General features: G+C 39.3%; 1 protein-coding gene across 1 annotated transcript in view; it reads right to left on the bottom strand.

Moving 5' to 3' along the window:
- Window positions 1-21,385, bottom strand: part of ACTN2 (actinin alpha 2) — a 67,085-nt gene that overhangs the window by 3,064 nt on the left and 42,636 nt on the right. Inside the window, exons 9-18 of the mRNA XM_017817494.1 lie at window positions 21,122-21,214; window positions 19,925-20,155; window positions 18,688-18,835; window positions 16,807-16,957; window positions 10,971-11,079; window positions 10,022-10,162; window positions 9,477-9,659; window positions 8,206-8,340; window positions 7,541-7,720; window positions 7,040-7,186 (exon numbers count right to left, since the gene is read on the bottom strand). Of these exons, the coding sequence (XP_017672983.1) occupies window positions 7,040-7,186; window positions 7,541-7,720; window positions 8,206-8,340; window positions 9,477-9,659; window positions 10,022-10,162; window positions 10,971-11,079; window positions 16,807-16,957; window positions 18,688-18,835; window positions 19,925-20,155; window positions 21,122-21,214 (1,518 nt within the window). The remainder of the gene's footprint in view (window positions 1-7,039; window positions 7,187-7,540; window positions 7,721-8,205; window positions 8,341-9,476; window positions 9,660-10,021; window positions 10,163-10,970; window positions 11,080-16,806; window positions 16,958-18,687; window positions 18,836-19,924; window positions 20,156-21,121; window positions 21,215-21,385) is intronic.

The raw sequence follows: 21,385 nt of genomic DNA, 5'->3' as shown, positions 1-21,385 counted from the left end.
AAGGTCAGGGGAGAGACAAGGGAGAAGAGGAGATGAATGGGACAAGAATACAGAGAACACAACCATGGAAGACAAAGAGAAGGGCAAGGAGAAAAGTTTGTTACTAGACTAGTCAAACTCAGGAGATGTTCAAGCTGCCTCCCTGATATGAAATGTCTTTGAAAGGTTCTGCATGGAATCTGTAGTGGCTATAAGTATAGTAAAAAACAGTCATGTAATTCACTCCAAGGCCAGGGTAGGTGCATTATGAGAGCTGTTTGCTGACATATGGGAAATAAGTACAGGGATTTTCTTTCTGACTGCTGGCTGTCAAGACCTGGACTACAGCAGAGATATGGATACTGGCTTAAAGGATGAGATTTACAAGACTTAGAAGGAGGTCAGTTGAAGTCCTTGTATAAAATGAGGTTGCTTATTTTCCAGGCAATAACATATCTTTGACATTCTGGACTGAAAGCTGAGTAAACATTAAATGGCATGATAGTAAGAAGGTAACTGTTTCCTCTGTGCTGTGATATAATGCAGTGGTTTGGAGAGAATTGTATCATCCTCAATCTGGATAAAGCATAAGAGAACTTGTATTGAGTCCTAGGAAAGAAAAATTGGGAAAAGTCTGAGTGCAAGAAGCATAGGAGCTCCCCTGGGTATCTAGCAGGGTCCAAATAAAACATCTCAAGCTAAGTAAAAGAAACAAACTGCATATAAACCACATAGAAAAATACAGCCCCAAGTGATGATGACAGTCCATCTAATCCAGTTGTCTTCCCAGATATAGGATCTTTTCAAAGCATTATGACCAATAGACTGGAGTTTAAACACACAATCTCTTTGGCTATTATGTTGGTCTGTTTGAAAACAGAATTAAATCAGTTTCCTCTACCTGCAGGTCATTTCCAACCTGTCCTAGACTGATGAGGCAGGCTTTAAATTCATCAGACTGGAGATTGTGAGACTCGTCCTAGCATCCCATCACAGGTCATGCATTTGGGAAGGTGAAAGGAAAGAAAGAAAAGTCACAGATCAGGTTAGTTGGTTAGTAGAGAACATTCTACTTTTCTATTAATAATCACATTTTTACAGAATTTCATGGAAATGTATGTCAGCATATTGCAATGAATTACCTGAAAAGTGTACAGTTTTTGCAGTTGCATGCTTTAGTGTTTTTCTTAGTGAAAGAGGGTCCTCACTTCAACTAAAGAGTTAAAACTCTGCTTCCTCCACAGGGTTTGTTTTGGGTTTTATAAACATTTTTGCTGACAAGGCAGTTTTAATTCTATTGAACTGCCATTTGCTTCCTTCATTTTCAATTGTCATGCAGTGTATGTGAGATGCAATAAAAATATCACTGAACCTGGGCAAAACATATTTTCCCCACTCAATTACTATTCCTTCACTCTTGATCTGATAATATTACTTAACATAATATACATATCTCAAAAGGGAGAAGTACAAAATAAATTTTTAATTGGCAACTTATTTTCAGTTATCTGTCTTCTTTAATAATCTATACATTCAGGTTTTGCTTTGAAAACTGATTTTAAAAAAGCCACATTGAATTCCAGGTTAAGTGGCTTCTAGGTTTAGTGGTTCATCAAACTGAACCAATTTTTTTTTTTTTTAACCAATACTTTTTTCTATTTTGCAGGTTAAAAACCTGCCACTAAATTCTTAAAACAGACTGACTTGTCTTTTTGTTCCTGTTCATACACAATGTGTACTATCAGAGAGGTACTTTAGACTGAGTTAGCATAAATACAATTAAAAAGATGTTCTAAGATGAAAAATTATTACCCCTATTGATTTTACAGTCATTTTGGAAAAGATCCAAGTTTTTCTGTCTGCTACATATTTGCCTGCTAGATGAATAATTTATTTTTTAAAAATTTCTATATAGCTATGCATAAGTAAAATTATAGGAGTTTTAACAAATGCACTGGGCTTATTTAATATACTAATAGGATGACGTGGTACTTTATTAAGTTAATAACACCATGCATTTTTTGAAATATCATGCTGTTATTGGCTCCCTCTGTGTCAACATCCACCAGATCCATAAAGGGAAGATGAAAAATAACAGTGGGAAGTCAATGAAGAGAAAAAAAGCAAAGTTACAAATCTAGAGCAGCATTTCGTTAAAAGCCATAATCACAGTAAACTTTTTATCCTTTAATATTTCCATTTTATAGGATAATTCCTGCTATAAAGCATTCAAAATGGCTTATTTTATCACTCTGAAAATGTTAATCTAGACTGGCTTAAAACTTTCAAAAACCATCCTGGAGACAGGCTACGGAAGGTCACAGCAGGGGTGAAGTTATTTCTAATTTACCTTATTTCTAAAGCTGAAGATACTATTTTGTGACTGCAAATAAAATTATTTAAAAATGGGAGCTAAAAGCCAAACACTGTCATCCATCTCTAGCAGCTGTTGGTAGAGGACTATGAGCTACTTGACTCCTCTGGGGAGTTGGTGGTCAGTGTGTGCATGAGCTCCCCATCCAGGCACACAGGGCAGTGGGAGTCATGCAAGAAGCAGCGAAGGGCAGATGGGAGTGAGAGGACAGCACATCTACCAAGAAACCATTTTCTTTAGGAGAGAAGTGCAGTGGTTGTGCTGGAGCTCAGAGCTGTCATCTGGTTAAGTGGGACTCCCCAGTGAGTGTCCAAGTAGTTGTGCCAAGTGCTATAGCAGATTCTCACATTCTTGCAGTGAATTTTTTTTTTCTAATCTCCATCGTATGTGACCTAAAAAGGCATATTTGCCTTAGCAGTATATCAGAGTTTCAAGGGATTCAACAGCATTTTGTAATTAAGGCATAGAACAAGTCCATGCAAAGGCTTTCTCATTTGGAAATAGCTCATGCTATTTATTTTTATTGTTTGTAGACCAACATTAGGCACTGAAATTCATTTTTTAAGGCATATAAATAACTTTGACTTGTTCATCTTTTCCTGACAATACAAAGTAAAACACTGAAAACTCACTTCATGTTTCATTATTAGTCCCCAGAAATCTTTTCCCTCCTCCTTGTGATTTATATTTGGCTTTATAAAACAAGTGAGCTTCTGAATCAAATTAATCCATTCTTAAATATGTCCTTCATTTTCCTGAATGCTAATTGACCTGCATAAGCCTGAATATATGGTTCCTTTAGTAGGGAGCTGTTGTTTTTCTTTTAGTAAAATATAGGGTGGTATGATGCTATTGTTCATCATGCAGACCTCCTACTTGAAATCTGTAGCTTGCACAAAAATCAATAGTAGAATATGTTAGCAGCCATTAGGATATTGCAGGCAGAGCAGCTGCAGATATTTTCTCACATACTTCACAATCTTATTTAGAATTTACTAAATATACTGAATATGAAAAAGGAATCCCTCCATAAAAAGACTTCAAAACCAGTGACTGACAATGTGTCTGTGTGGTGTCCCAGTTTGGCTGCATACCATTATTCAGCATCATTTTGAACACTTCTAAGCTGCTTCTGTGATTCAGACATTGTGTCCCACTTTCTCTTTTTCAGTCTGTGCAGTCACATTAAGGAAGGAAATAGCAGCACTGCTAAAGATTTATATTTATACCTACAACTAGACTGTGCCCTCAGGCACAGCCTCCAGCAAGGAGTAATGGGAAAGCAGCGGCATCCTCAGGAATAACCTCTGGGGTACCAAGGTGCGTACCTGCCTGTTGGAAACACAAGAGGGCTGCCCCCTTGACCCAAGGGAGAGAGCATATTTACCACTGGCCTTTACAAAGGTGACTTGCAAAGCTTTCTGTGCCACCGCATCTCTGATGGTGGTTGCACTGACAGAAACAGAACTCTTCCTGCCCTTGTAATTCTTAGATGCCTGGTGCCCACTTACACCATTTTGAGAATCTGGGACATACAGCCCCCCCCAAAAAAAAAAGTTGTAAAATGCTTAAGAGCTTTCTTTCAAATATTTGAGATGTAGAAGACATTTAAAACTATTCACCCAATTATTTAGCCCTCTTTCAAAGGATTAAAAACTGCAGAATTAAGCCACATAATGGATTATGAACTGTAAGATTTTAATTTTTTTAATACAGTCTTCCTGGGCAGGAAGACAGAGGTTCCTTCCACAGATTTATAAGCAAAGGATGTTGTTTCTAGAAGCAATCTATAAAATGTTAGATTTATGTATACCCAAAAAATGTTCTTTAAAATGAGGAAGGGAGTACTCTGCCTATTAGTACTTTGCTGACATCCTCAACACAGACTAAGAGTCAGACATTAAGAAATGTTTTAAATTGGAGAAATGCCACAGAAGTCAGAGCTATAGCATGCATAAATGATTCTGTTGTGCTTAGATATTTAAAGCCTCCTTGTCAGAGACAGTATTAATTTTTGGGATCCTCTCTGGCTATTCATCCTTGTGAACGGCAGTCCAATTCTTTCAGAGCATTTTTTAAACTGCATCAGGCATTCAGATATGCTGCTAAGTCCAACAACATTTTTACATATACTGTTAATTCCATCTGACATGGAAAAGACAGTATTTTTCATGTTAGTGCTTACTTTCAGATAATCCAGCTTAATCTTCATTTCTATTTAAAGAAATCGAGACCATAAAGGAATCCATTACTGCCTTCTCTGTCTAAATTCCAAGTTTAAAGTCTTCATTATTTTGTGTAAGCTGACATAACTCTGAAGCACCCTAAGTTTCCTTTATTCACCAACACTAAAGATTCATGTGTGCAAGGACATAGGAAAGACGGAAAAATGAAAATTGAGCCTGCCTTTCTCAAACATGTTTGTTCAATATCTCCTTCTAGCCTGTGTAGATTGAGTTGCATCTGTCCATTAAGTAACACTGTAATTTAATCCGTATAAGCTTCTCTTTTATCAGTGTTTCTACTATCTGTCCCCTGCAGAAAGCCTGGCTTGATGGCTGAGTGGTTTTAGAGCTTACCTTCTTCCTTTCTTTAACTTGCATTATGCTACAGAGAACATAATTGTTACACTGTCAGAAGTCCTCCTAGGCTAGTTTCCCATGTTTGATGCTGACAGAAGGGGTCCGCTAAAGAGAGCATTTCAAAAGTGTCTTTCCCTTTACGTAATCCTTCCAGACCTCTCTTGTAAAGCTGTTGGATTATATCTGAAATGAGGGAAGGCAAAGTCTACAGCTAAATTTACAGTCCAGGCCCAGGTTATTGAGGCCAAAGAAACAAATGAGTATGAATCATGAATGATAGATGAATTATCTGTCTCCTTACGCCTCTGACCCAGCCACTCAGGCTTCCTGCAACAGAAGCCAGGGCAGAAGGAGCACAGCCTGAAGCCATGAGTCATTATAGCCTGAGGAAAGGAGACAGTCAGGGATAGGTAAGAATCTAGGAGATGGGAAGCAATTTTTGTGTTACACAGTATTGTTGTAGCACATCTCCAGTGTGCTGCCAGCTGTGTGACATGACCACCCTCTTCCGGGTCATGCAGACTTTCCTAAGGCCTTGTTCTATTGTATCCTTTGCTATCTCAGTCTTACTGTATCTGCAAAGCCTAAAAATCCATAACAATAGGGACAGTTGGTGCATGATTTAGCTTTTCCCTTCAAGACATTGTGAGGCACCAAGAGATGGCCATAGTATCTCCTCAGCCACTAAACCAGCCTTGCTGCAAGTATGCCAGAGAACTCATCTGTGAACTACAAAGGTATAGGGATCCTACAAATAGCCATCCAGTGTAAGATATACCAGGATTCAGTCACCTTGCTTCCTTGTTTTTAGGGAGCTGTCAAGTGTTTGTGCAAAGTCCCTGTTTTTCTTTAATGAGGTCTCTCAAATACTGGCGTGTAATTTATCCAGGCCTGGTACTCTGTCTGCTTTTAATAGCTCTAATTGCTCAGTTATCTGCTCCAGTGCATTGGGAAAGCCATTTAGTATGCTACATCCTTCCACCCCAGAAAACTTATCTCTGTTTCTGTGATGTTATCTTCTGCTTCCTTAGAAAATACAAAAAAAAAAAAGAATTATGCTGCACTAGGATCACATTAAGATTTTTCCATAAAATCCATTCCTGGTTCCCGTGTAGCTAAACTTCCTTATGCTTGCGTGTTTCTTCAGAAAGCAGAGCTTTGGCAATTCTGTTCTTCTTTCTAAACAGTTAAGGGTATTCTAAACAATATTTAGCAAACTGTCAGTACCCAATGGATATCAAATGCAAGTGCAGGTATGGGTAACCAGTTTGAGTAGAGCTGGACAAACAGGATGTAAGGGAAAAGAAAGTGAAATAGCCTGAAATGATTTGAAGAAGCTGACTCACATGATAACAGAATATAAGTCAAAAGTTGTGCATAGACTGCTAAGTACAGCAATCTGTACTGGTAAAAAGGCAACAGCTCGATGCTGCATTATGGTAACTTTTTTCAGTATGTGAACTGTGAACTTGGTTTTGAAGGTGGGTTCAAGCGAGCACAGAGCCATCAAAGCTAACTCATGTACAGATTGTTCTCCAGTTGGGAATGTCAGATCCCTATCTGCATGTATTTTGCTATTGTGTCTATTAGTAGTTATCTTTTTAACCCTCTGACCATGAATACTGCATAACTTATAGAGGTAAGTTTCTTCACAGTAGTGTTTTCCTTCCTGCTTTTTTATTCATCAATATTTAGATAAGTGAAAAAAATAACAGCCTGTTATTTCCCATATGCAGCCAGAAAAATAAAGGATATTCCTGGACAGCTATCAGTGCCCCAATTATATTTCCTACAAATATATTTCTAGGGAGGTAACTTGTGATTCAAAAAAAAAACCACCTGTAATCCAGATTACAGCGAGTGTCATCCCTGCCCATGGTGGGGGGTGGAAATAGATGATCCTTACGGTCCTTTCCAATGCAAGCCATTCTATGACTTTTAAGGCTATAAATTCTTTCTTAACTGATCTTTCTTTTCTCCTTTAAAAAGAGCCCATTGCAACTGCATTTGCAGTTTTTTAAAAAGGCTTACATTTGGAATGAAAAGAAACTCACTTTAAGGAAGAATAAAGATTGCTAGTTGAGAAAAAGCAGGAGTACTGTACCCTGTCAAAATGATTGAATGATGCTCTGAAGTCATTCATTTGTTCCTGGGTGATACCCTTGGCATCTCTTGTGAGGATCTGAGTCTCAACCTCGTTGATAGTTCGAGCAATGGTGGTAAGTAGAAGCTCCCATCCAACACGGATGTGCTATGAGAGAGAAAATACTTATTTATTACAGAATCAAATATATTCTTTTAAGGGTATAAAAAGTACAATAAGAAAAAAATCAGCTCCAAGTATTTATGTGATACATTTTCCATACCACTAACTCTGTATTATGACCAAGGATCATTAAAAATAAAAATGGCCTTCAGAAAATACAGAAATGGGTCCTTCTTCACTAAAAGTGAAAATAAATGAAAATACAACAAGTCTTATGAGATTATCATAAAACCTGCCAAATTTCATCCTTTGTGGCAGTACCTTCGTATCAGGGAAGGTAGTTACACAGCAGAAGAGGGCAGAATAAACTAACAAGTACAAAAGGGAGTAAATGTCTACCTCCATAGTATAGTTGGTGTGTTTGTTGTCAAACACCAAGGCTTCTTGTATAAGCTGATGATCTCCTTCCAGTTTGTCAATGTTGTGTTTATAATTAATGATATTGTGCTCATATTGCTTCAGCTGATTCATCTGGTCCTCCAAAGGCCCTGTCATTTCAATAGAACTGCGGGCAATTTCCTGTCAGAAGAAACAAAGACACCCCCCAGTCCCGCAAAATTTGAGCTTCATATTTGCTAATTTGACCAACTTTAACATAAATATATCGTATTTTCATACTAAGAAGCAATAGTAATAAAACATTCATATAGTGGAGATGAGAAATTTTGCTGTAGAAAACACATTTCAAAAGAAATGTGGCACATTTATATCTGGAATCAATATTGAGACCCCAGTGATCTTAGTATCTTTTCTACAAAAAGCAGAAGCTAAACAGTAATTGTTTAGTGATTCATTTTTCAGAGCTGAATCTCCTGCTCACCATTAAGGTACCACTTGTACAAGCTTCCACAGTTTTAAAAATCACCTTAACAAGTGCTAAATAGTTCAGGATCAAACACCTGGTAAACTATCATGGACTTTGCTGTTGCCCTTTATATAAAGTAGAGATAAAAAATTATAAACCGCTTTGTTCATCAGCTTCTGCATGAGAGTCTGACACGCACTTCCATCTTGGTCTGGATCCATGGCCCGATGACATTGGCCTGAGCGGCAAACTGGCGACGCAAGCGCTCGTTGGCGTGTTGGCGGGCTAATTCCTCCTGCAAGGATTGATCCCTCTGGGGCACCAGCTGCTTCACCTGTTACAGTGGGAAAGTACTAAATGTGAGTAGGCACAATCGAACAGTTTAAAAATAAATGGAACAAATAAGTCTGCAGTGACTAATTTTTGTTATTGGTCTGAAGGTCGATTGGAAGAACAAGCCAGAATCATGATTACTCTTTTATTAACAAATTCTTTGCTAACATAAGAAATTGATAATGTGGTCTTGGGCAGCCTGACGAGACAGACTGAAATGGAGAGGGAAGAAATTCTCACCTCTGGCTGGATTCAAGTTCAAGACAATTATTTCACTTGAACTGCTGTTAGAGCAGTTACTTTGTTTTTCTTTTGAAATATGGGTGATTTTACAATCTCTAAGTAATTGTTCTAAGAACAGCTGGTGGAAATCATTTTATTTGAGCACAGCCATTGTGATAGTATGAGACATGTTCTGTCCATCATGTGTATCTGAAGGTCTCTAATTCATTGCATATGCTTTTGTTTGGCTTACCCTTCTGAATTGCCCAGGGAGATTCTGGCCTTAGTCCATACTGCTTGGTTTTTATAACCCACTGAGGGTGTGTTCTTGTCCATGTAAGTTTATGTAATTCTACACTCTACACAATAATGTGCCTTCACCATATTATCTGTCTTGGTTCCTAATTAAATAAAGTTTGTGGGAATGATCTAGCAGCCTCTCTTTAATCCCTCTCCAGGAATTTTCAATTGCCAATACCAATTTCAGTCTAATTGGATAGAACATTAATGGTCCCAAAAAAGCTAATTTTATATAACATTTGTGAAAAGCAGCATCTGGGTAGAAGAGACACACATACTACTGTTTATACTAAGAGAAAGAATACAATAATTTTATGTTCTTTTAACAGCACCTCCTGGCCAGCCACCAGCTCTGCATTAGCCTGAACACATGCTTCTCTTGCCCCACTAAAAGCCAAGGAGGACATAGGTAATACTGAGTGACAGGAGCAAGGGATATTGTGAAGCGAGCCTGGCAAACATAAAGGATAGTATAAGGTACTGTAGAAAGTTCATTCTGGCATCTGATGATCTAGAATAATTTAGAGACTTATTTTAAAGTTCTCTGAATATTCTCAGTATTCCTAAACTAGAACACTGTGTTACAATGTGCTTTATGTATTTAGCATACATTACCTTTTCCCACTTGCTGCGAATCTCATCAACAGTAACAGTGCTGTAAGGATTGGTTGCACTTATTCTCATGCTATAACTCTGGATAACTTTTTCAACTTCATTCTGGATCGACAGTATGGCCTGTCTTTCACCATCTGCCTCTGGCAAAGTTGCTTTAAATTGATCATGTGCAGAGATCAAACTCTAAAATCAGAAACAGAGGGGGAAACCATGAAAACTTTAACATTTCTTCCAACATCTGGAACATCTGCTGTAAATAAGCACAGCTCCTCTCTCAGCCTCTCAAACATCCTGTCTACATGTATCTGTAGATACAGGAAATAACACATTTAGATACATTCACAAAACAGCCCTCAAGGACTTTATCAGGACCATTGTTTCATACCAACAAAGACCTCTATTTATAATAGAGCAGACATGGCCCATCGCAAAGAAAATGTCAAGACAGATATGGGTATTTTTCTTACAAGTGTTCTACTCTCCCAGAAGGAAAATCTTCCTTTCTTGTTTTCCCTATGACTCTAAGCAAAAAAAAAACCATTTACCTGAATTTCCTCTATACTATGAACAATAAACATGTCCTGTAGGTCTTCCATAGCACCTTCCATCCAGTTGTTGAAAGGAGCAGCTCTTTTGGCAAACTCCAGGTGAAGCTGATCGATTGTTTCGAGCAATTTCTCCGTCCTCTGTACAGGTTGGGCAAAGTACATTCCTTTGTTACTAGGGCAAGATCTAGCTCCACATAACACATACCCACCCATGCACAAAGTCATGCCTTGTCTTTTCAAAAGCATTTGATTGCATTGACTGATTTCACCACCTGCTTTGAGGATTCCCACTCAAGGCAATAGGACTAATTGCAGTAAAGATACTCTCATATCTAACACATTAAAAGTGTATGCCTTTGAAGTATAACTACTGATATTTTAAGTATTTTTGTTGGGATCTATTTGCAAATTAATTAAAATCTGCTAATCTTGATTTAGTAAACTTAGTAATTTCTTCTAAGTACAAAAAGGAAGAGTTAGACATATGTTTTCCACTTTGGCATACATGTATGTGACTCCTCTTTTCCTAAGAAACAAGGTTTTGGAAAGTAACTCAGTGCTTTGCAATACTTACTACCAAAAAAATTAACACACTGCTGGCCAGATAAGTATGCAAGACTGCAAATTCAGACAAGGATGAAAAGGTATGTAACCAATGGCTTTTGTTAGCCGTGCTGGACATCAAATTCCCACAGAGTGGTGCTACAAACTACATGCCACTTATTGCTGCTTTAGAAGTATCCCTGGCAGCTAAGTACTCTCAAGTCTGCTCTGAGCAATCCTATCTGTTTGCAAATGAAATCACACAAAGATGAAATGGAGATCTGAGCAAAGCGTTTGGATTCCAAAGTGGATGCTCAATGGCACCATTTCCAGATCTGAAATAAATGGTTCATTTCCCCCTCCCTGCCTCAGCTGACCTGCTGATCGTTGTTACACAGTTTACCTCCAGTGCCTCTCTCCTTTTCTGAGTGAGTGTTCCCAGGCTGTCCCATTGGTCGCATATCTTTTGGCATCTATCATTGACACTTGCAGCATCGTGGTAGTCTAGTTCACTAAGAAAGAGTGAAGAGAAAAATCTGTGTGACTTTCTGAAAGACAGGAGCAGTTGCACTGTTCACATTTCTGCTGGCCCTCAGTAATTCTTTCCCTCTTTTTTTGCAATATTTCTCCTCAAGGCAAGCAAGTGTTGCAGTATAGGAATGTGTCATCTAGACATTCAACATTTCAAGAAGCACAGCACAGGATCAGGATCAATCTCCTCTGTTGTGAGAAAAATCATGTATCCATCTGTGACATCCAGGTATTAAAGACAATTAAGGTGTCTAAGCATCTTTATCTTAGCTATTCCTGTGGCACAAGCAATTTGATCTCCTGAAGACCATCATGCTCCAGTCTGGGTGTTTATCAAGTTTCTGAAGATTGGTACGGTTTTAAATTAATTGGCCTGAAATATATATTTTGTTCTAAATAATCCAATGATCCTTTCAATTCTTTTATGCTCTGAAAATATTTAACTAAGAAATATACCTCAGGTTCATTCAAAGCATAATCTATCTCACAGGCCTGGCAATACTAATAGGGGCTGCCCAGATCTGGGACACAGAGAGCAATTTTCATCTTCCTTTTCAGGAACTCCTCACAGAGCTACACCACAGAACTGGCTAGTTCAGAGACCAGGGATCTTCAGACCCACATATGCCACCAGCATGAATCAGCACAGCCAGAAAGGATGTGGCAGTTACCACTCCTTTTTCACCTACTTAACAGGCTTATATTATACTGATAGAAAGAACTTACTATTGTGCCTGAGACTGGAATAAATTTTTAAGGGTCTGTACTGAGATTCTGCACTGAGTCTGCCTCAAACTGAATTTTTTATTTTGGTGGCAGATAATACCTATCCATAACACAATACATGTGTTTGACACTTTGGAAAGTCATTTTTATCAGTCTATCACCATCCACTGAATTCAGCTCTTGGCTGGTCCTTGAGGATACTTTGCCCAGTACTAAGCATTGCAGAGATTGTGATTATGTGACACATGGCAATATGAATCTAAGATTTACTCTGAGCCTTGAGTAAGTCAATAAATGCAGATAGAATTTTTTCCCTTTTTTTGAGTATTCTTCCCTAGGCAATTTGCAAGGAGATTGTACAGATCACACTGCCAGTAAGAGAATCACAGAGCACAAAAAGGAATAGAGGCAGTTTTCCTCTGTGAAGCCACAGGCCAGAAGCCAGAAGCTCTGTAGGCCAGAGGCAGTGCTCATGCTTCCTCCACAGAGCAAACTGATTTGGGATAAAGCTGAGAAGTATGTGAAACATTCTGTTTAAAAGAGGCTTCAGATGTTCTGCAATCAATTGACTGTTGAAAGTGAAGAATGGTAAAACAGGTAAAAATAAAATGCCATAACAGAATCACAGAAATACAGAATGGGTCAGGTTGGAAGGGACCACAGTGGGTCATCTGGTCCAATCTCCCTGCTGAAGCAGGGTAATCCAAGAGCACATTGCACAGAATTGCATCCTGCTGGTTCTTGAATATCTGCAGTAAGGAAGACTCAGCCTCTGTGGACAATATATTCCAGGGCTCAGTCACCCTCACAGTAAAGAAATTCTTCCTCATACTCAGAGGGAATTTCCTGTGCCTCAGTTTCTGCCCTTTGCCTCTTGTCCTGTTGCTTGGCACCACTCAGGAGAACCTGGCTCCATCCTTTTGACACCCTCCCTTGAGATAGAGACATTGATGAGGTCCCATCTCAGTTGTTTCTTCTCGAGGCTGAACTGGCCCAGCTCCCTCAGCCTTTTCTCACAAGAGAGATGCTCCAGTCCCCTAATCATCTTTGCCCTTGTTGAACTTCAGACAGTTCTGCTCTGCCTAATTCTCCAACCTGTCGAGGTCCTGCTTAGGGCTGCACAACCCTCTGGGATATTTACCCACTCCTCCCAGTCAAAAATTAAAAATTTAGTCAAATTTTGACCTGATCCAAAGAAGCACTTAAGTATGAGCTTGCTTTAGGAACAGTGATAGTGTCACAAAAATAATCCACTGAGCAACATGCTTTAGCACTGCTTCAGAACAAGGCTCCTGTTAACCATGCACGTAAGCACAATTTGAGCCTGGGTCTCCAGAATTAAAAAGACTCTCCAAATTAGTGTTACAGACAGTGGTCTGCTTAGCTGAAATTAAGTTGCTATACTAGAAATGATGGGTATACAAGAAAATGCATTCCAAAAGTTTTACCTTGATGATTGAAAATATTAAAATAAGCACAAAAGATCATAAATTAGCATTCCTCTTCATAGTACAGCTCACTCAAGTGAGCATTTGCTATGTCATAAATGGTAAATCTCATTTTAGAAATGCCTGGCTTCTTTCAGCTTTATGTATAGCCCTATCCAAGCCCTGTCATGCCTCTTTGCCAAGGAATATCTAAGTCTGTACAGGCTGGGAATCTTATAGCAGCATCCTGGCTGGAATCACCTGTTTGCATACATGCATAAATCCTTTATCTAAACAGCACCAAACAACAAGCTTGTGGCAACTTCACCTTTAAGCACACAGTGGGCTGAGCTGCTGCAGCAGAAAATACCAGAACAGACAGGAAACTGTAACAAGTAGAGTTCAAGTCATACAGCAATTGTTCTCCTTTGAAATAGGAATGGTAGGCATCCAAGAGATTGACTAATCAAAACATGGAGGTGTACTGACTTGGAATTTAGACACAGATGCTGATGATTTCTGTAAGGGCTTGATTCAGTGATGAGGAAAAAAATATACACACACTTCGTGCGTGTAGTGCAAATGCACATTTCTTAGCATTCAGATATTAATCCTTCTTTAAAAATATGAATGAAGAAAGAAATCAGCATTTTCCTCCATAATCTCACGGTGGGAGGAATGATGTATAAATAATTAAAATCAATATTTAAATAGAAGCTGCCTATCTGCTTGAAGCCAATGATAAAACCTGACCTTTATGACCTTTCATTCAGTGTTCTCCAAGGGCATTAAGCCTAACTGGGCTACTGAGTCACAGTGAAAATCAGGCACTGATAGCCCTATTGTATGGAGAAGCAAAGAAGTCAAATTAGAGCATCTCTAAATGCAATCAGCTTTCAGCACCTTTGCTGCCCAGGCCACAAATAACTTGTTTAACTTCACACAGCAAATTACTGAAACAACTGAGAAGAGACAATCCCAAAATAGATAGGATACAGTGTTCACTGGCGTCACCAGAGGTAAAGGACACAGGGTTCTAAACACTGGTAAGCAGATGCTCCACTACGTATATTACATTCCCCAAGTTTCTCATAACTGATGAAGCTGAAGCTGAATTAACAATGATTAGGTGTTACAGAAACTTTCTTTAGTATAAAGAGAAACAAATCTTGGGGCAATCCCATGCACAAATACAGGCTGGGCAGAGGATGGATTGAGAGCAGCCCTGGGGAGAAGGACTTGGGGATGTTGGTTGACAAGAAGCTCAGTATGACCCAGCAATGTGCACGTGCAGCCCAGAAAGCCAACCACGTCCTGGGCTGCATCAAAAGCAGTGTGGCCAGTAGGTCAAGGGAGAGGATTCTGTCCCTCTACTCTGGTCTTGTGAGACCCCACCTGGAGTGCTGCATCCAGCTCTGGGGACCCCAACATAAAAGACATGGAGCTGTTGGAGCTGGTCTACAGGAGGACCACGAAGATGATCAGAGGGGTGGAGCATCTCTCCTAAGAAAACAGGCTGATAGAGTTGGGGCTGTCCAGCCTGTAGAAAAGAATGTTCTGGGGAGACTTTATTGCAGCCTCTCAGTACCTAAAAGGGGCCCACAAGAGAGCTGGAAAGGGACTTTTAAAAGGACAAGGGGGAATGGTTTTAAATGGAAAGAATATAGGTTTAGACTGTATATTAGGCAGAAATTCCTTACTGTGAGGGTGATGAGGTACTGGAACAGGTTGCCTGGAGAAGCTGCGGCTGCCCCATCCCTGGACGTGTTTAAGGCCAATTTGGTTGGAGCTCTGAGTAACCAGGTCCAGTGGAATGTGTCCCTGCCCATTGCAGGGTGATTGGAACTAGATGATCTTTAAGACCCTTCCAACCCAAGCCATTCTATGATTCTATGAAATAACTCCACAACAGAGATCAAGACATGCCAGAAGGTGTTTCATAAGCTCACATACTCGGTGCAATCTCCATTCTCTGTATTATTCAGATTTCTTTCACATATTAACTAAAAACAAGTACTTAGTCTGCCCACTGTGCTTTCTTTTCATCCTTTAAATAATCTTGAAGATAGGATTTTTCTTCTAAATCCCTTTGAATTACATAATTACTGTAAGTGCTGTTGCTATCAGGTATGAACTACATTTTTAGACAAGTCTCTGATTTTTAAATTGTTAATGAATATGGAGCTGTTTATGAGTCATGATCCTTGGCAAAGTGAAAAGAGGGCATGTTTTTAACACTTGGTTTCTAAGCAGTAACTGTTTTGCTTGTTCAAGGTGAGAAACTGGAACCTGGAGAGCTGAAGCCAAGGGCAGGAATCTGAGAATTTTGATCTTGGCTCCTGTTTCGACCACTACTGCACATTTGTTCCTGTTGGCTTTACAGATTTATACTGCGGGTGAGGAAGGAATTTAAGTAAGTGCCAAATTGCTAAGACCAGGAGTGGCACCACTGATTTACAGTACAAAACTAGTGCAATTAACTGCATAAGGGGATAAAATCAAATGTGCTTATCTTGGTGTATACACCAAGATGACTTGACCAGAAAAGGAACGTCAGTACATAATAATACTACAGTCCTGTCAGTGTGGGCAGAGCTTTGCTGACAAAGCTGTGCTTCATGCAGGTGAATTAACAACCTTCCCACAAACAAAAGCAGGCTCCACCAGCAAGCAGAGTTTAGCCAGACCAACGTGAACAGCACTCAGGACTTTGTTGCCATAAGGAGTCAGTCAGGAGCCTTGACCTTTCACATCCCCGGCCTATATAGCTGATGTCAACGATACAGATGTAGCCTAAATGTGTTGCAGAGTTGTTCTCAGCTCTGGTTGTGTTTTCTCTGGGCATAGTATGCTGGATGAGCAAGTGTTGGTCCTCTGGCTAAGTTGATAGAACTGTGGGTGAAAACTCTAGCTCTCCTATGAAGAGCCTTGTGTGTGCTTGATTTCTTGTGTGACAATGAGTAAGTTATTTAGTTTCCATATGCCCAACTGTCCTTTCTGTAAAATGGAGACAATGGCACTTGCAATATAATATGAAGTGTTTGTGAAAATAAACATACTAGAGACAATTAAATGTTCAAGAAAGTCAGTGCATTACCCACTGCTATAGAGATAATTTACGGATGTGAAGCCTTTTGAAAAGACCAATATACTTGTGAAGATACTCGATCTGTAATTTGTGTAAGTGGAATTATTCTCTAAGTTAAATTACTCAAAGCCAGTACCTCTCAGCAGACCATATGAACTGTGAAATAAACACCTCCAGGATTCCCATCAACACACAATGGACTCATCAGCAGAACTAATGCTAGAAGATTACTGTTAAGTCAAGCTGAAAATGCTTGTTTTCAAATAATTTTGGTCAGTTGAATATCTATATTTGGTTGGGGGCAAGGGGGAGATGAGGGAAAGGTCTCAGTGACCAGCTCAGATAATATACTTATGAAGCTATCTCTGGAATTCTTAGGTTGGTACCTATGACACTATCAAATTCATTGGAAAGAGTTTATCTCAAAGTTAAATGTCAGCAGCTGCAAGCCTTTAAATGGAACATACTTCAGCTCCTGGGCAATGGCAGCGATCTGTTCCACCCTATCCTGGTGAGCAGCCAAATCGCTCTCAAAAGCTTCATGTTTCCTTAACATGGCACGGACTTCTGTCAGAGAAGCAGATTCATAATCCTTCTGAAGTAAGGTCTGCTCTTTGCCTGAAAGAGGAAATTAAAATATTATTCATTTTTCACTAATTTATTTGTTAGAAAAATTGCAAATTTAATCAACTTTTTAAACTCAGGCATGGTGAAAAATCGTATGTATCAGATGAAATCCCAACCCCACTGAAATTCAGCAGCAAATTATCAGCCCAACAGTGTTAATTAGAAACATATAGTTTTAAAGATCTCACAGTATTTTCTGGATTTTTTCATAGGCTGTTTATACTGGTCTAAAATAGTGAGTATTACTGGAGAAATTGCTGGAGAAACTGGCATAAAAATGGTATATTAGCAAAAACTGGATCTCTAAACCATTGTGATAAGTCTTTTGTAGAATAGACTTACGAATAGACTTATGAAACCAGAAATCTCATTGCTATGCTCAGTTTCACTCTTACTAACAATATGTTATTCTTTTTTATGTTCTGCCTTCAATTCATTATTCATTTCAGCACATAAAAAAAAACAAAACCAAAAAAACCCTGAGATGTGCGACTGCCTTTTGTATCCAATACTGAATTTGAAGTGGAAAATGCCAGCCTATTTACGAAAGGCTAGAGAAGCAAAGAGTAAGTAGAAACTGAAATACTACTCCTGAGTAGCTCCTGTGTTGGACAACTGAATCCACACAGACAGGCCCTACAGCTGCAGCTCACCACATGGCATTACACAGCTCCATGAATTCTAGAGCCAGACACAACTATTGTTTCACTTGCTATGTACCAGCTTAAGTGAAGTTTTCCCTGCACAGCGGCTATAATTTGTCACCATGAGTAGTTTATGCTCAGAAAATAGGCTCTCAGGGCTAACAAACACTGTAGTTTCCCTTCTAGTGTCGGCTTGGCAGCCATTTCCAGCCTTGTGCGCTTCCAGCAACTGTGTTACAGGATGGACTCTGGTTTATTCTCACAGTGTGAAAAGAATCTAGCTGGAAAAAGCATGGCAGAAGCAGGAAGGCAGTTGTCAGGGCAAACAATAGGATGATTGAGCAGATCCATGTTTAATAGTCCCCAACAAAACTAAATGCCGCTGTATGGTCCTATAGCTGTTACAACCACATGTAAGGTTAGGTTACCATGAAAAACCAGAACTATAAATGGAGTGTAATCCAGGGTTTGGAGCAAAGCAGAAATGAGTCCGTTATCATGTAGTTTATGTGGACTATTCAAAACATCATGATGGCCGAATAAGAATCAACTCGGAATATCTCTGTTAATAATTTCACACTTAACAAGAGCTGTCACTGCATTTCCAGTTGGATTGTTGTGTACAAATTCATAGGAATACATGAGCAGTAATGGTAATATTCAAATGCCAAATATTCCCATTAAGTTTGAATCACTACCTCAAGTATGATTTTTACAGTCACATTTCATTAGCAACAGGCCAACAATTTAGGATCACAACTACAGTCAACAAAACCGGACATTTTATCTGTTATTATTGTGCAAGTTTGGAGTTGGCTTCCTGCCAAGTCTGCGAAACCATTCTGAGTCTGGTGTGTTTTGTCTGGAAAAACCCATCTCACGTTAGGTTGGGATGTGGGAGGGGGTTTAGACTAGGGGATTGGATTTTGGGGCTATCTCAAACCATGACAATTATTTTAGGTTTCTAAAATTGTCCAAACTACTTATGAGTGAGTTCCTGGCTGGCAAATACTCAGCATTGGCAGTTCGACTTTGAACATTAAAACACTAAAAATGTTAAAAGCCATCTCTGCTCACCATATGCCCACTGTTCGTGAGTGGAAGCCTTCTGCCTAAATTTCTCAGCCAAGTGTTCAAGTCTTTCCAGTCGTCGTATTTCATTCAGCAGCCACTCTTCATAGCCTTTCTCAGCTTGTTCAAGTCTCTGCCAAGCACCGGCAATATCCTGTGAAGAGAATACATGGAAGAGAGGGGATGAAACTATAATCTCTATCTAAATTTACAGATTTCTGATTCATTCACAATTTGGTTTCAAAAAGAGAGGGTTTTATGTCCAGATTTTGTAAACTCGTGGAATCATAGAAAATGTTGTTGGGCAGCTCAGGAAATCTTTCAGTCCAGACACCTGCTTCGAAAAGTGGCTTGTATTCAGTTGGGTTCATGAAAGGAACCCCTGCACAAATGGCTTCCAAGCACAGCTTGGAATGTCTTCATGATATATTGTTTTTATCTCCCATTTTACAATGTGTGTGTTCTTTTATTACAAACCTATCTGTTATCAAAATAAAAGTGCTTTGCTTTCACAAGTTGACAATAGCAAAACAATTAGTATCAAGAAGATTTGGTGCTTATCTTACCAGTTTCTGTGGTGCACAAAGTTTTGTGAGCTTCCTCGGAAACTCAAAGGTGTAAGTAGGAAACTGAAGTAACAGGGACCTTATTTTCTGCATTTGGGGGGTGGACAATGGCTCTTTTCAGATAGTGCAATCACTTGTTTATGAACAACCAAAACACAAAGATAGAACAGAGTACAGAAACAGGTTTGCTATATTCCACTGGAAATGTTTTGACCTACAGTCAAATTACAGCACTTATCAGCAGATGAAGATTCTTGGTACTGACTATTCTTATCTTCACAGACATAAGAAAAGAAGACAATAGAATTTTTAAAAGGAGAAAAAAGCAGAAACATACATTGAGCAATGTCAGTTTCTGTAGGTCTGGTGACTAAAATGTCAGTGAAACCACTGTGAGTTTTGCTTACATAAACAATATTTGTCCTCACTTACAGAGAAGTACTGATAACATTCCCATCTTGCATCTCAAGACAATTTGTTCTTAGGAAAGCCTTCAAAGAGGCAGGAGCATGCTTAATACAAAGGAAGATTCTAGAATGAAAGGAAGTATGTAAAAAGGGTGGTTTGGTGTTGCAAAAGTGCAACAAACTGATGTTTCTGAACATCAAACCTTCACGTTGACATTTTTGGGGGATCATTGATAAAGTGAACAGAATATTGATGCCTCCTTTACTTACTGAAACCATCTTCCCCTCCGATGGCATGAAAGCTGGACGATTGCTGATTCTCAGTTTTGTCTGCAGGGTGTTGAAATTGATCTCCAGTTGACATTTCTCTTGGACTTTGGGAGGTTTGTGTTTGCGGCGGTAGTCCCGGAAATCCTCTAATTTCTTCTGCATAGCCTGCATTGTTTTTTCTGGAGTCCTGTTTTCCAGCCAAGGAATTGTCCGGCGAATCCATTCTAAAAGCTTTCAAACCAACACAAACAATTCATACAAAGGCAATGGAAAAGCAACCAAAAAAGATTATATCGGACACACAAATCTTAATTACTTTGTTCCATTTTAACATTATTGACTTCAGTTGGAATTGATGCCTTAATGGTGAGTAACCACAAGATTTTCAAAGCTGAACAATACTTTTCTAACTAACTTGCCCAGATATTCTATGTATTTCTAGAAATAGCCCGATTTTCAGAAAGATGAACACACATGTAACATGTCTCCAGCTAATTACTCAAATTCTGAATTACCCAAAATCACTTGCCACTTTCAAAAGTGATGGGATCAGGACAGAAACCAGACAAGTAACTCAGGTCAAATAAAAATCTTGACTCTCATGTCCTTTAGTGCCAATGTAGACACAGACAGTAGTGCTGTGATCTCAGTATGTTTTTGCAGGTTATGCATAAAAGACAAGAGAGCTCTCACTTGTTCACTATACATCTGTAATTCTGACTCAGATTTGCCATTTCCCAAGAAAGGACAGGAGGAGCACAGTGTGCGTCCTTCATTCATCTGCTGTCCGTGCTCACAAGTGAATTGTGAACACCCTGACAGACCTCCCCAGTGTGCTTTGCAGTACACAAAGCCAATGGGCTTGCTTGGAGTGACAGGATCTGATATGTTCCACATGTGGCCAAGGATGGCTGTCTTTGAAGATTACAGAGATAAGAAGCTTGGTCTTGGAGCAGACAGATGACAGTTCTCAAAACACCTTTTGGGCATGTTAACAAGACTGACTGACTTGCTGGAGGTCACACAGGAAGTCTTTGGCAAAGGAGTCACCTAAACCTTAACATCTTGGGCAGCTGGGCTTTGTACCCTGCCACTGTGAGATTTACACTCATAGTGTCTCCACTCTTCCAGACCGTGCATGAATCTTTCAGCTTTCAGTAGTTCATTGTCACCACGTCACAGATACAGCATCTTTACCTCACTTGCTAGTCTCTCATACTCTTCCATCAACCTCTCATTTTCCTGATTCACAGCAAGCACCTTACAGATCCGGTTAGCTGCAGTCTCAGCCTGTAAAACACAGCAAATAAACAGGACATAGTCATAAACACATTCTGAGAAAGGTATAGCCTTGGAGAAAGAGAGAGGGCGTAGCTGCTGCAAATGAAAAAATCACATTCTTTTATAGTTGTTGATTCATGCTCCTAGGTTACTTAGATATTCATTTCCCCTCCTTCTGCA

The sequence above is a fragment of the Lepidothrix coronata genome, unplaced genomic scaffold, assembly GCF_001604755.1.
Source record: "Lepidothrix coronata isolate B3197 unplaced genomic scaffold, Lepidothrix_coronata-1.0 Scaffold61, whole genome shotgun sequence".
Classification (NCBI taxonomy): Eukaryota; Metazoa; Chordata; class Aves; order Passeriformes; family Pipridae; genus Lepidothrix; species Lepidothrix coronata.
This window is presented reverse-complemented; position numbering and strand designations above follow the sequence as displayed.